This window comes from Gracilinanus agilis, chromosome 1 (assembly GCF_016433145.1).
Source record: "Gracilinanus agilis isolate LMUSP501 chromosome 1, AgileGrace, whole genome shotgun sequence".
Lineage (NCBI taxonomy): Eukaryota > Metazoa > Chordata > Mammalia > Didelphimorphia > Didelphidae > Gracilinanus > Gracilinanus agilis.
The window spans coordinates 619,134,310-619,150,922 of NC_058130.1; the positions used below are offsets into that span (position 1 = coordinate 619,134,310).

At 35.5% G+C, this 16,613-nt stretch overlaps 1 protein-coding gene across 1 annotated transcript in view; it reads right to left on the reverse strand.

The window, feature by feature from the left end:
- The window catches only part of EXOC2 (exocyst complex component 2), a 217,412-nt gene that overhangs the window by 89,866 nt on the left and 110,933 nt on the right, over positions 1-16,613 (reverse strand). Inside the window, exons 14-17 of the mRNA XM_044668235.1 lie at positions 10,772-10,837; positions 10,441-10,598; positions 9,783-9,904; positions 5,554-5,615 (exon numbers count right to left, since the gene is read on the reverse strand). Coding sequence (XP_044524170.1) covers positions 5,554-5,615; positions 9,783-9,904; positions 10,441-10,598; positions 10,772-10,837 — 408 coding nt within the window. The remainder of the gene's footprint in view (positions 1-5,553; positions 5,616-9,782; positions 9,905-10,440; positions 10,599-10,771; positions 10,838-16,613) is intronic.

Here is a 16,613-nt window from a genome sequence, read left to right on the forward strand (position 1 = left end):
TACTTTCTAGGATTATTCATTCACATAAGGTACTAGTATTTTGGTCATTAGTCATTTGTTTCTTTCCCTAAATACTTTCTCTGAAATCAGGTTTTACGTTACTTATTTGTGCAAATTCACATGACTTGGAAATTAATTGCTTTATGGTTAAGATTTCTCACTATAACAGACAAACTTATTTAATTAACTACAAACAAGTTTCTGTGGTAATCATTTCACTAAGTTACAGAATATTTTGACATAGACTTATCTACAGTAATCAGTTAAAAAATTGTTCTCTATTGTGGTCATATGGCCTGATTCAATGGATAACATTGTATATAGATTGATACTGTTGTGAGAAAGATTAATTTACTATTAGTGTTGGACCTAGCAGGAAAGGCTGGAGGATTCCAAGATGGAATGAAGGAGCAGGAAGTGGGGCTTGGACTCCATTAGTCCAAGAGAGAGACTCCATTAGTGGTTGGTCATAACTGTTGCTAACCCTGGGAGAGCTCGGAGTTAGGGAAAAACTGTATCCAGATTCCCTGGGATCCTGAGAGGTGGAGGCTTTCAGCAGTGGACAACAGACCTGCAGAGCAGCACCAACTCGGGAAGTGGTTTGTGATCTGGTGGACAGCATTGTAAACTCACTCTCCCTACCTGGATACCTTGGATCATCTGTCCTGGTGGAGCTGGCTCCTGGCATCCTGTGACCATCCTTGGTTTTACCGTGAGACCTTAATTGAAAGCCATCCTCAGGCCCTTTAGCTGAGCTGACCAAACCTGACTGGAACCAGGTTTGGAGGAGCTTTTCCCTGTGACTCCAGTACTGCTTCCTTTGGGCCCTGCCTGGCTTAGGTCAATAGAATAGTGTAGTCAAGTCCTTCCCTTGCCCCTGTGGTCTGCCCTTAGGTTGTAAGTATAGAATCCCTTATTCCCATTCTTTTTTATTGCTTCCCTCAATTAGACTGTTATAAACTTTTACCTTTTGCCTGCTGGTTCCATAGACCGTAGCCTAGGAGGTCTGAGTGACTATTGGGCCTAACTGCCATTCCTGTGACAGTTAACAGCTTGGCAGTAAACCCTGGTCTCCCTATCCTGGTTGGTCCTGTCTCTCCTTCAACCCAGTGTGAACCCACAAATGATTTAGATTTTTTAAACCCTTAACTTCTGTGTATTGACTTATAGGTGGAAGATTGGCAAGGGTAGGCAATGGGGGTCAAGTGACTTGCCCAGGGTCACACAGCTGGGAAGTGTCTGAGGCCGGATTTGAACCTAGGACCTCCTGTCTCTAGGCCTGGCTCTCAATCCACTGAGCTACCCAGCTGCCCCATAGATTACATTTTAATAATAATAGTTAACATCCCTGATGCCCCACCGTTATAATACAGATATGGCTAGTCTTAAAAAACATACTTTAAGTCAGCGTTGGCAAACCTTTTAGAAATCACATGCCCAAACTGCACCTTCAAAGCCACCTGTGAGCCCCCTGCATCACCCCAGAGAGTGGAGGGAGGAAGTACTTGCATTGGGCTGCTGGACAAAGGGGCAGGGTATACAAAAAATATTCTCAGACACTATGGAGAAGTGGAGGGAAGAAGCATGCCAGGGCATGAGTGCCACATCTTCACCAACACAGGACTAGGTCCTTGATATATGGTCAAACGTATAGACATAACATTTTCTTTCAAGAACTGTTTTTAATATCAAAAGCTGTTTTGCTTTTTCCATTCACTTTTTAAAATAATCATAATGAATTCAAAGTTATTTCAATTCTTTTATATTATTTTATCTTCATCAGGTCTTTGTTAGGGATGGAAAACAGGGACAAGACTTGTGATTTAATTGGTATAGAGAATTCCCAGAGAAGGAAAATCTATTTAGTGCAGGTCAGTGCCTTCTTTGCAACATACAGTTTTAGAAAGTTACTTAGAGTACTGAGAGGTTGGGTGACTTGCCCAGAGTCACACAGCAAGGATGTGGGGGGTGGGGCAGGAGATGACTTAAATACAAGCATTCCTGATTTTGAAGCCAGCTCTCTATCACTAGGCAACACTGCCTCAAGGCAATACTGCCTTTGGTTTTACATCAAGTAAAACCAAATGTGTCCATCTGACAGATGAGGAGACTGAAGTCAAGGGAAGTTAAGACAATAATAATATGTAATTATATATAGTCTATGCATATATCCTGGCTCTGCCACTTACTATGTCTATGTGACCTGGGGCAAGTTTCTTTACCTTTTAAAATTTCAGTTCCATTATCTATAAATAAATTGGGTTGGACTGAACAGTATGATTCAAAAGACCTGGGCTAGTACCAGTTCTGCTACTTATTGATTGTGTGACATTGTGGAAGTCACTTATCCACTGAGGATCTTAATTTGATATCATAGACGAATATATATTTACAGCAAGGCTAGAAGTGTTCATTAAAGATGATTTCCTCTAGGTTTATACTATCATTACAACGAACTTTTCTGAAAAAATTAAGAATGCTAAATAATCAAGTCAATTATAATTAAAAAACAAAATAAGTATTTTATTATTAGTAGTAGTTTTTTAAAATTATTTTAAAATTAATTATTATGAAAAAATAATCCTACACAAACATTTTTAAGAGGAAATGCAGAAGAAAGGTAATTTTAAAGGAAAGTACAACTATCAATAAGCATTCATTAGGTACCATGCCATGGATCAATGCTAAACAATGAGGATATAAAGGCAAAATTGAAAAAGTCTTTGCCCTCAAGGAACTTACATTTTAATGAGGACACAAAATGAACATAAAGGCAATATACAATATACAAAGTAAAACTAGGCAACCTTAGTGAGAAAAATACCAGCAGCGGGTGGTGCAGTAGATAGAACACTGGGTCTGGAGTCAAGTAGAACTGAGCTCAAACACATGTTCAGATACTTACTAGCTATCTGATCTTGACCAAGTCACTTAACCTGTCTACTTCCATTTCTTCATCTGTAAAATGTGACTAATGATAGCATTTATCTTACAGGGTTGTTGGGAGGATCAAATGAGATAATATTTATAAAATATTTAGTACAGGCCTGGAACATAATAAGTGTAGCATGGGAAAGGTCACTTATAGAAAATGGAGCCTGAATTCAATTTAGAAAGGAACTGGTGATTCCAGGAGGCAGAGATGAAGAGAGACAAAATTCTAGGCACATGGGAGATGCAGCAGAAAAGCACAGGGATATGAGAGGGAAAATCATGTGTAAGGAACAATTTGGCCAGTATGGGTGGACCAAGGAGAATGTGGAGGAGACTAAAAACATAGGAAGGGGCCAGGTTGTCAAACATATTGAATACCAAACAGAAGAGTTTATATTAGATTAGGTAAAAGAGAACTACTGAAATTTATTAAAGAGGGATGAGTCACTGTCAGAATTGAACTTTAGTAAAATCACTTTGGTAGCTGTGTGGAAAATGGATGGTGAAAAACTTGAGAGAGAAACCAATTAGGAGGCTATTGAATTAGTTCTGGAGAGAAATTATGATAGCTTATACTAACACAGAGGCTGGGAGAACACAGAGAGAACACAGAGAGAAGGTGGTTTATTCAAAAGATACTGTGAGAATAGAAATGACAAAATTTGGAAACATAGGTATGTGGAGGTAGCGATAGTGAGGAGCCAAGTATGACACCGAGGTTGACAATCATAGAGAAATTTGAAAGAGGAATGCATTTGGGGAAAAAATATGAGTTCCATTTTAGGTATATGATCATAAGATCATAGATCCTGAGCTAGAAGAAATCTCAGAAGCTATCTAGACAACCATTCTTGTTTGACATATGAGAAAACTGATGTCAAAAGAAGGAATCCTTGTCCAAGGCAAGGTCAATAAGGTAATAATGTGCAGAGGTGGGATTTGAACTCTGAATCTAGAGCCAGTAATCTTTCTACTCTTCCATGTGTTTCCTTATATGTGGTGAGTATGAGATGCCCAAAGGAAATCAAAGCTGAATGTCTAACAGGCAGTTGGTGATGAGAGTGAGTAGACAGACTGGTAATCATATGCATAATGATGATAACTGAATTGATGAGAGATGGAGATATCAAGTGAGAGAATGAAGAAAGAAAAAGGAAGAAAGTTCAGATCTGAGGCTTGGGGTATACTCAGTATTAGTTAGTGGATGTGGCATAGATGAAGTTTCATCCAGGAAATCTGAGAAGGAACAGTCAGTTTTATTGGAAAACTAAGACCCAGAAAGGAAAAAATATACAATGTTGCTTCAGGGAAGTCAAGAAAGATGCAGTGAAAAAAAGAAGGAAATGAGCCTTGTTAAATATTCACAGCAGTGACTTTGGAGAGAGTAGTTTCCACTGAATGATTAGATCAGGAGACAAATTAGAAAGAATTTTAGAAGACAATGGAAGGAAAGAAGGTGAAACCACTGAACAAGGCTGACTCTTTCAAAGATTTTAGCTGAGGAGAATAAAGATATAGGATGATAACAGGGATGACAGGATATAAGGAGGGTTGTTTTTTTTCTTTTTTAAATGAATGGGGGAGGCCTGGACATATCTTTAGGCAACAGGAAAGAGACCAAATGACAGGGAGAGATTGAAGATGGGAAAGAGATGAGGGATAATAATGGAAGCAATCTGAAGCTAAAGATAGGAGAGAGGATCAAAAGTATAGGTAGAGAGACTGGCATTGGGTAAGGAGAAGGATTACCTTTTCATTAAACACTATAAAAAGGTAATAGTGGGAGATGATGCCAGGATGACTAGAGAAGAAAACAGAAAAGAAGAGGAAACCTGTAGTGAATGTCCTCATTTTAGGGGTATGAGGTGAGGCTATGGGGGTAGGGGTAGTGAGAAGGCTTACAGTAGCTGTGATAAATGGGATAGGAAATCAATTAGAGAAAACTGTCTAGCTAAAGTAAAGGCTTAGTGGAGATTAGATAATAAAAATTTGCAACGGATATAATTAATATAGTTGAGTGACTTCTTTCAACTATGTTTAATAGCATTTAAGTAAGAATTAAGTAGGGCACATGGTGAGAGTAATGCAAGGTTGGAGTTTTGCAAGTAGTGAGCAGAGACAAGACTAGAGAGCTGGGGATTATAGTATAGGAATTAGTCTAGAGCTGTCTCAGTTCACTAGGATCATAGATTTGGATCTAGAAGAGACTGGAGGACATCTAATATATCTCTTCATTTTATAGATGGGGCCCAAAGTCCAGGTAGATTAAGGGTATTCACTGAAGGGAACATAGAAAGTGTCAGAGATGCAATGGGAACCCAAGTCCCCTGACACCAGAGCAGCTGCTCTTTGCATGCTAGCACAGACTCTTTTTACTGGTTTGTTTTATAGCTGAGGTAATATTGTAATATTAAATGCCTGAGAATTAGTGGATTTTGGGAAGAGAAACTTCCTTAAGAATATATTCTTCCATTCAAGGTTGAAAATGCAGAGAATTAATATTTTTTCACACTAAACACAACACAAAAATTCAGTGTATTGCTTTAAAAGGGGGTGGGGGAAATGCATATAACAATAGTAACTATACTAAAAAGCAGCTAAAGAATCCATTATACTTACTAAAGAAGTCAGGCCTTCATTATCAACATTCCAGTCTTCCTTTTCAGCCAATCTTTTTATATCTGTATTAAAAATCAAAACTTAATTTTCATTTCAAATAATCAATGGAACCCCTAGAAATAAAAATATCACGTCAGTCTGTGATTTTGTTTGGTCTAAATAGATATGTCAATAACAAGTGGCATCAGTAATCATAGAAATATTCTGTCTCATTTGTTAGATTTGGACAACAGAATGAACTCTGTTCACTATATTTTCCCAATAAAGTTAAATACTAGTATGAAGACATATTGTTTCTTTTTTTCTTCTTTTCATTTTTTCCCAAGGTTTTAAATTTTGTTATCCTAAATTTGACAAACATCAACAAATATGAATGTTTCCATGTACAAATAAGAGCCAAAAGTATATAAAACTATACAATTAATTGGGATAACTTGTCTTTTCTTTCTTTTATACTTTTTTTTTTTTGCATCATTCTCACTACTGCTACTTTCTCTCACCTCTCCCCCACCAAACAAAAAGGAATTCTTTTTTAACAAATGAGCATGGCCAATGTTTGAATCATCAAGCATTAACCATGTTGGAAAATCTCTTCTTGAACCTCTAGGTCTGTGTTGGCAAACCTATGGCATGCATGTCAGAGGGGCTGTTCTCCTCCCCCTCTCCACCATGCCTAAGGACAGTTTCCACATCACTCGTCCCTCTACCCAGCAGCCCAATGGGAGACCTTCCTCTCTTCTCTATCTGGGGCAAGGGGGCAGCTCACATGCAGAGTGAGGGTCTCTAAAGGTTCACCATAACTGCTCTAGGTTTCTGATTTTTTTTTAAACCTTACCTTCTTAGAATAAATTCTAAATATTGATTCCAAGACAGAAGAGTGGTAAGAGCTAGGCAATTGGATTTAAGTGACTTGCTCAGGGTCACAGAGCTAAGAAGTATCTGAGCTCAGATTTGAAACCAGGTACTCAACTCCAGGCCTGGCTCTCTATCCACTGAATCACCTTGATGCCGTAGTCATCGCTTTTCTGTCAAGATCTGGGAAGCATATTTTATCACTGGTGTTCTATAAGGGTGGCTAGTTATTGCACTTATCCCTGTCATCTAGGTTTGCAACCTCAGTGTCATTCTTGACTCTTCACTTACACTCTGATGTTGAATATTTTCAGTTCTATCTTCTCAGACTCTCTCCTTTACATGCCCTTCTTCCCATTCACCTAGCCACTAATTAGCACAGGGCTATACTGTGTCACATGTAGATTGCTATCAGAGCCTCCTAATTAGTTTTTTCTTGGATATCTTGCCTATTCCAATCCCTACTCTACTCAACTGCCAAAGTGCAGGTCTGACCATGTTACTCCTTACAACTCAATAAACTCCACTAGTTCCCTGCAAAATCAAAAGTAAAATCTTATTTGGCATTTAAAGTCCTTTATTATGTGGCCCCTTTCTATATTCACAGGGTTTTGACACTACTCCCTCATGCAGTCTATGATCTACAGTACTTGCTTTCCCCCCTCATATATGACATTCCATTTCCTGATTATAAGCATTTGCACTGGTTATCCTTTCATTCCCAGAATGTTGTTCTTCCTCACATCTCTCTCTTCCTTCTCTGGTTTCATTTAAGATTCAATTCAAATTACACCTTCTGTAGGAGGCCTATCTCTCATCCCCCACACTGCAAGGGCCATCCCTTTGAGATTATCTTCCATTTATAGTGGATGTCTCTTGTATGTCTACCACTATTTTCATGATGTCCATACATTACAAGGTGAGCTCTTCTTTAAGGGCAGGACCATGTTGTTGCCTTCCTTTTTATTCCAAAAACTCAGTACAGTTTCTGGCAGATGGTTAATACTTAATAAAAGCTTGACAACTGACATCGGATGACAAACTGATATTTCCCCACTTGTTTTTCTTTACAATTTTATCATTGTGTAAATTGTCCTTTTAGTTCTGTTCAAAGTCTGCATCAGTTCATAAAAGTATTCTCAAGTTCTTCTGAATCAGCCACTTTACTCATCTCTATGGTATAATATTTAATTGCATTCAAATACTATAATTTTTTCAGTCATTCTTCAATTAATGTTCACTCTGTTAATTTTCAGTTAACGGAAAGGTTGCTATAAATACTTTCGTGCATGTGGAACTTTCTCTCTCTCTCTCTCTCTCTCTCTCTCTCTCTCTCTCTCTCTTTCTCTCTTTCTCTCTTCCTCTCTCTCATCTCATCTAATGTACAGTTTGGTGGTTTTTTTTGGATAAACTTCTCTGTGGCTAGATCAATTAGCAGTTCCACAAATGGTGCATTCATGTCTTCTCACATCTTCTTCAATAATTGCAAGTCCTTTTGGGGATATCTTGGCATTTATCTTATTGTTTATTTTAATTTGTATTTCTCTTTCTATTAGTGGTTGGGAGCATTTTTTCCATGTGGATATTCTTGGTTTACATGCCTTCTTTTGAAAACTTCATGTTTATATCCTTTGATATTTGTCTATTTTATAATGGATCTAGTTATTTTATGTTTAAATCAGCTTTCTCTATATCTTGGACATCACACCTTTAATAGTGAAATTTGATGCAAATATTTCCCCAAGTTAGCCATTTCCTTCTACTTTTAGTTGTACTAAAATTTTATTTGTTTGACATTCAAAGTCCTTCCCCTTCATAATCAAGCCTTCTTCTACCTCCCAGTCTTTTTAAACCTTCTTCTTTGCTATGTAGGTACCTTTGATCCAGTAATAATGCCTTCTTGGTTATTATTCAAACAAGATATTCCATCTCTCAGCTCCAGGAAATTTCTCTGGTTGTCCCTTGTATCTGGAATGCTCTTCTTCCTCATCTCTGCCTGAGTTCCAAACTTTCTTTTAATTCCCAACTAAATTCTCATTTTTTATAGGAAGCCTTTTGCAAATCCTCCTAATTATACTACTTTCCCTTTGTTAATTATTTCCTATTTATCTTGTATGTAGCTTGCATTGTAAATATTTGAATATTGCCTTCTTCACTAGATTGTAAACTCCTTGGGAGTAGGAATTGTCATTTGCTGCTTTTTATATACCCAGAACTTAATATAGTGTCTGGCATACAGTAATAAATGTTTATTGATTGACTACTTGTGCAGGAACTTTTCACCTTTAAGTAATCAAAGTTATCTAGTTCATCTTCTGTGACTCTCTTTATCCTTTGTTTGGTCATGAATTATTGGCTTATCCCTAGATCCAATGGCCTATTATTTTTATATCATATATCCATTTGGAGCTTATTGTGGTATATCATGAGATAATGGTCTAATCCTAATTTCTGTCTGACTGTTCTCCAGTTTTATAGCAGTTTCTGTTAACTAGTGAATCCTTTCCCCAGAAATTACAATATTTGGGCTTATCAAATACTGTGTCAATTTACTAATATATTCCATTTTTTTACCAGTAGCAAATATTTTTATTATTACTTTGTTTGGCAAAATAATGAATAAATTAACTTAAGGAAGTATTGTCATTTTTGTTATAGAGGCACTTTCCAATAATGAACAGTTAAGGTTTCTTCAAGTATCTGAGTCTATCTTTATTTCTATAAAGAATGTTTTGGATATTTTCTGTGAATATCTTGGGAAACAGATTTCCAAATATTTTATATATTCTTTAGTTATTTTTAGAGGAATTTTCTCTCTCTTCCAACTGAGTTTTGTCGGAAATATTCAGGAATAAAGTTGGAGATGAGAGATTGGAGGTCAGCAAAGGGGTTAGGGTAGGATAGGTAGACTTAAAAGGCTCTAGTATATTTCTTTAAGTCTTACTCAATACTCACTTGTGGTTGATATTGTTGTGTAGCTGTGTCTGATTCTTCATGACTCCAAATTTGCATTTTCTTGGCAGAGCTAATGGAATGGTTTGCTATTTCCCTCTCTAGGTCATTTTACAGATAAGGAAATTGCAGCGGTTAAGTGACTTGCCAGAGTCACATAGCTAGTAAGTGTATGAGGTCAGATTTGAACTCATGAAGATGTATTTCTGATTCTAAGCCCAATGCTCTATCCACTTTGCTACATCAATATTCAGAATTTTATTTTTTATTTTTAATGATACTGCTCAGGAAATTCTATAGGAACTACAAATTTGTCAAATATATGCTAGACTACACAAAGGCTTAGGATCACTTTAAATAAGACATTCTTTGAGACAATAGTTCGATAATTCAAGAGGAATTATTATCCTTCTTTCTTGAATTACCTTCAGCAGTGTGTTGCAAGGTGATCATTATACAACGTACTCGTAGATCCAGAATAAGATCCTGGATGTTTTGTAACAAATCATTAGGTATTTCAAGGGCAGTCAAGGATTCATAAGTAAGCCTGTGAAACACATAACATGAAACCATGTTTAAGATTATCATTAAGATACTGTTTTGCCAAAGTCATCAAAAAATACTAATGCTACTATGTAAATGATAGCAACTGTAAGGCACTTACGAAACTAAGAGATGGATTTAATGCCGATATAGAAAAAAAAGCTAAGTAGCAATAGAGGTTAGAATAACACAGACTGAACACTAAGATATCACAAGATATTTTCATTAGACAGAAAAAGCAGATCATGCTTAAATGCTTAATGAAGCATTCCTGTTATTTAAATGTCTAGAAAGTCTCTTCCCTGGGTACTAGTTTTGAGGGTTAATTGAGGTGGGAAAAAGAGATTGTAAGGAATTGTTAGATGACAGTTTAGATGGAGAGCAGGCAATAATGAAGAATAAAAAAGAGGATGCCAAGGAAAAAACTCTTTACTGAAAATGTAATTTGAAATTACATTAGAACTGCCTGTGTTTTCAGCTATCTAAAAAATTAAATAGTTTATCTTTCTAAGACAGCTATGTGCTAGTATCCTGAGTTACCTTACAGTCTGGATGACATGAGTCAGCCACTGACCAGAGAGTTCAGACTTCATCTCCCAGCCACCATATTGTCTTAGCTCTCCTTCTTTGAGGCTGAATGGGAGTAATGCTCCACGAATTAATTTAACCAGTGAGTACATCACTTCCTGAATCATTTTCTTAAAAAAACAACAAAAAAAAGCAATACTCTTATAAATTAATATGGCTAATGTTATATGTTAATTATAGAATCAAGGATGAATTCTAACTTTAAAAATGAGTAATTGAATATTAAAAAATATAAGTACCTAATAAGTAATACTCTGATAAAAAATGTTCACGTTTAACTTACCTTGAAGTCATGCTGCCTTTGCCTTGCATTTTTTGATCTTTCCATTTGTCCTGATTTCTCAGCAGTCTTAAAAGTTTAAGAAAGAGTATTAGTGTATCTTTTTATAAGTAATTAATAAAATGTAATATTGGTTTAGCCATTATAATTAAGAAAACAAACCACTCTAAAACTTCGTTGAATTAGAAGGCTTAGAATGGGGTATATATTTGGGAGGGATTTCTTAACACTGTCAAATGTTATACACATTAAGTTGTCATTTAAAAGAATGATAACTGAGAAATTTCTCTGAGAAATAACTGAATTTCTTTATTAGTTCGCTGGTAACTTAAGAATAAAATTGTAGCAGTGATATAAGCAGAACCAGATTGCAGGGAGTAAAGAAATGAAGAAAGTATGAATAAGGCACATACTAAAGAAGTATGGAAGAGAAAGAAAGGAAAGACATAGGATAGTAAATGGAGGATAGATGACAGAAAGTCTTGCAGGAAAGAAATATTCAGCAAAGCCAAGAGAAGTCATTTTATATACCCAAGAAAAAGTCTGAGGCTTGTGCTTCCTTCCCAACTTTTTGAGTAGCATTTCACAGAAAAGAAAATTCTCCAAAAAGCCAATTTTTTTTCCCTGGCAATAGTATACTTGTGAAAAATGCACTTTTCAAAAATAATGGCAATGGAAAGAATAAAAAATCCCAAACTGAATGCTGTATCATTATATTGAACAAAACTGAACTCAAAGAAAGATGAAAAAGGCATCTTCCCACTTCCTTTTTTGCAGCGGATAGAAATTATAGGTGCAGAACATTGCATATACTGTCAGACTTGGTTGATATACTGATTATTGATTGGATTTTTTCCTCCTTCTTTTTTCCATTTTTGTTATAAGGTATGGCTCACTGAGGAAGGCAGGAGAAAGGAATAAGAAAAGATGTCAAAATTAGTTTAAAAATTTTAAAGTACACTGTCCTACTAAAAGTGTTCAGCCTTCAATAGCATAATGGAAACAACATGATTTTGTTATAAAATAAAAAATTGCATTCCAAGAAGAAAAAATTTTTCCCAGCATTAAAAATATGTGCACTTATAAAAATGTTCCTCAGGATAACTCTCTCTCCTCTCCCCCTGCCCCGAGTATTCTCTTTCATCTCTACCATGTATTCCACCTTAGTTGTTTTCCTTTCTTCTTTACCACTAATCCTGGTTCATGAGTTGAGATAAATTTTTCCAGGGAAGAGAAAGTGTACAAGTTAATTGGCATAATAAGAAGTAGCCAGCAAACGAGGAAATTAAAGATGCTAGAAAGAGGGGGCAATAACAGAGGGAGCCAAGCTCTAGAGAAGACTGGAGGCAATGAAATTGTGAGTGCATGTAAAAAGACTGACCATCAAAACTGAGAAGGAGCATGTTTCTTAGAGAGTGGAAGAAAGGATTAGAGCAGTGGTTCCCAAACTTTTTTGGCCTACTGCCCCCTTTCTAGAAAAAAAATATTACTTAGCCCCCTGGAAATTAATTTTTTAAAAATGTTAATAGCAATTAATAGGAAAGATGAATGCACCTGTGGCCATCACCACCTCCCTGGATTGCTGCAGCACCCAACAGGGGGTGGTAGTGCCCACTTCAGGAATCACTGGCTTAGAGGATGACGAAAAAACCCCATCACGTTTTGAGTTAGAGAAGAGGGTAAAAATAAGAGGTATGGGATTACATAAAGAGTCTGAGAAGACTGAATCAGCAGGACTATTAATGAGGAAAGAGTACTAGCTCAGGAGGTAGAAAACTAGGATGTAAATCCTGCCCCCTGAAGTTTACTGCCTATGTAAGTCTGGACAAGACACTTAATCCCTCTTGGCATCAATTTCATCATTAGTTTTTTTAAACACTTAAACTTTCTGACTTAGAAGTATACTAAGTATAGGTTCCAAGGCAGAAGAGTGGTAAGGCCTAGGAATTAGGGGTAAGAGTGTTACCGAGGGTCACACAGCTAGAAGTGTTTTAAACCACATTTGAATCCAGGAATTCCTGTCTCCAGGCCTGACTTTCTATGTACTGAGCCATCTAGCTGCCCCAATTTCCTTATTTCTAAAAGGACAGGATTAGACTAGATGACCCATGAGATTCCTTCTGATTTTAGATCTATGAGTCACTAAGGGAATGTGCCAGGGAATAAAGAAGATTGAACAGTGTTAAACAGGATTCAGATGAAATTAGAAAACTTAAATATGAGGACTTGGTTGGGGTCAAGTCAATAGGTTTTCATTTGAGATTTAATTTTGACTTCAATACAAATTAAGTCTTAATGAGGTAATCTATATGCTTAAGGTTAGTTTTCAAACCAACATATTTCTGTAATGGTTTATCTTATTTACAATTTTAACTGGATCAGCTCAAATATCTTATTTATAAAAATGAGAATAATTTCTATTCTAAAAGAAGTTAGCTGTAGCAGAACATCTCTTAAGGTCCTCAAGTTGAGATTTTTGATTCCATAGAAACATGTATTTCTGCCAATGTTTCACTGGGCTCGTCAACATGAAATAGTAGAATTGTTGGATAGTGAAAAAGTGGGCTATCACATGAGCACTTTTGCTGGTAATTTTCAAATGAGACAAATGGAAAAATCATTTGGTATAGAAATGCTGGATGAAAACTATCAAGACCACATCAAATAAGCATGCACTTTGGCAACTAAACAGTATTAATGTGTGCACAGTGACATCTGCTGGACAGTATTATTCTGCAAACTAAATTTCTAGATTATAAACTTTATACAATTTTAAAAATGTTGAAGACAAGAAAGAGCTATTGAAGCTCTTAATAAAAAACAGTTCCTCGAGTTTCTAAAATGTATTTTCTTCCATTTATTGGAGTTGAACATATTCCAACATATTGGGAAATAAAATCTAATTAATGAGTTCTATTTTTAAGATACAATCTGATTTTGGAACAGAAAAGTACATCACATTAATATGAATCTTATGACTCATGTGCCTTTTAAAAATGCTATGTCTTAATTTTTGAAAATTATTTTGACATTTTCAGTCTTCTCACACCTGAAATAAGCCATATCTAAAATATATCTCACGGTAAGATCTCGACCTACCATTAATCATTTCGTTAATTAAAAAGTAATCCTTTCCTGCACATACAGACCAAAACTACTTTGTGGTAAAACCAACGGCTAGATTTCACTGTTTTGATTCATTTATGTTACCTCACATGGGTCTCGCTTGTTCAAAGAGCTATTACTTTTTAAACTGCTGGAAATACCATCTAGGACCTCAACTGCCACACTACCAAAAGGACATGTTTGTTTCTAGAACAAGAAAAGCAATATGCAGCTACAGAGTTAATATACTGAACAAAATACTTAGGTTTTTGGTGTGTTGTTTCTGAAATATCTTCATTGGTGTTAGTTACTTTCAAATTCTGAAATTTCCTCCTAAGTGATTCTTTATTATTTGGGAACTTTTACAAAATTTTCTTTATATTTCTTTGTATCTTTGGTATTTTTCAAATTTTTTACTAGAGAATAAGTATTCTAGAACTATAACTAAACATAGATAAATCTGTGGAATTAGTTAAATATGAGATACATGTTACCCTAAGGAGAAAATTAAAAATAGAGCAATAATTTTCATTTTTCAAAAGGTTTTTTTAAATAACTGAAAAATGGAGACGCTAATTCAGCAAAAATTACTACTGTGATTTTACAACTGCAAATGTGGTTCTTCACTTCTTCTGAAATAGCTCATTTATATCATATGTAGATTATGCACAATGATATTATTCAAATGTTGTTTTGACCACAACTGGGTACTTACCTGTTAAAAAAAAGAAAATACTGTTTGACTACATTACACTAACCACTATGAGATCATAACTGTCAAGGATTCAAACTCTTCTTGATGAATTCAAAATATCTTTGAATTGCAATATGTTAGTGGTCATGAAATCAAAGACCTTCTCTAAATCATGACCTTCTCTACTTGGTCCAAAGACAGATTCCAACATTGTCAAAACATTAACCAGCATATAAAGCATGTCAGATAACCAATATTAATAAGATGGAATTAGGCTGAAAAAGCTGAGCCAAAAACATACCATTGGAGTAATTCTTTTCCGTAGGAAGCTAACACTCCAAATGAGTTAGTCTATCTCAAGATTACTCAATTCCATGTTGAGATCCCTCTACTCTTAAATCAGCTTTTACATGGCATCTCCAGGGCTTCAATCATTCTTGATGGCAAAAGATCACAGGGATTTTAGACTTTTAGAGAAAGATCCCTTAATACCAGCAATTCTATGATACTACTAATATTCATCTAGGAAATTGTTACTATCATCTACTCTTGAAAATAGTCCAGAAAGCTTCTAAACATTCCCTTCCTGAAAAGTAACCCTGGTTTACAGATTAAGTAGATAAAGAAAGAAAACTATAATACCAGTGGTACAGTGATCATCTACTACTTTGAAGGACAAGACTCCTAATGTTTGGAGTATTCAACCACAAAATTTAAGAGGCCGAGACTTTTTTACTTTAAAAAATGCTAATCAATAAAGATTGTAAGTTAAAAAGGAAATGATATTCTTTTATATAGGACTATTATTAAATTATTCCATTTTCTGAGTAAAGACATAGTTTGTTCTTTGAGTAATTTTCCATTTATACAGATTAGTTTGCATCTGAAGTCTGTCTTTGTGAAAGAAAGATTTGTTGAAATGCAAAAGTTTAATTTTTTCAGGGAATTTCAGGATAAAGAAGTACTAGAGAAGGAAAATGAAAGAGTTCAGACAGTGAAGTATTTTCCTATTAAATTTTTAAAAATAACTTATCTTCTGTCTTAGAATCAGTACTAAGTATCAGTAAGGCAGAAGATTAGTAAGGGCTAGGCAATTGTCCAGGTCACACAGCCAAAAAATATCCGAGGACAAATTTGATGCCAGGACCTCCCATCTCTAGGCCAGGCTCTCAATCCTAGCTGTCTCCTTTAATTTAATATTAATTAGATGCTCATAGTATATACCATGATTGGCAGTAGTTCTTTTGCGTCAGTATCATTGGGAAAGCAGAGTAACTGATATACTTCTGAAACTAAAAAGGAAATAAAGGCATATTTAATTACTGTGAGGGTTGGCCATAATAATTTTAAAACATTTGTTTGTTCAGTCATTTCAGTTGTGCCCAACTCTTCGTGACCCCATAGGGTTTGCTTAGCAAAGATATTAGAGAGGTTTCCAATTTCCCTCTCCAGTTTATTTTATAGATGAGGACCTGAGGCCAAAAGGATTAAGTGACTTGTCCTGGTACTCTATCCACTGCACCACTTAGCTACCCATTGTGCATTATATATGTTATATGTTTAAGACATTACATGCTATCAAATCAACTTTGTGGCCAAAAAAAAAAAAAGTGATGGAAAAATATCTGATTGCCTTAAAGGAATTACAATGATTGATTAATAAGAATTCAAATTTATCTGAAAAATGCTCTGTAATATTAATCTTAAAAAATTAAGTGTTAAAATTAATGGTTTGGCTAAATATATGAAAATTATAAATCTTTTATTTATAAAGTAGAGAAAATACAAAAGGGTAGAAAAGACATTAACCTATGTAACTAAATATTGTTCCAGTGCTTGGCTCAGCCAGGACTTGTTAACCTTCAATTAGAATTAAACTATCTCCAGAAGACAGGAAGGGAAAACCAGCTATCCACTCACCCAAGTTCCCTCCAAGAGGCAGGTCAAGACAATGACTTGGAGCTGAAAGTGACTCCTGAGGCCTACTTTCTTCTTTGAGCCAACCTTCTTCTTGAAGTGGACTTTCTTCTTGGAGTGACTCTCTTC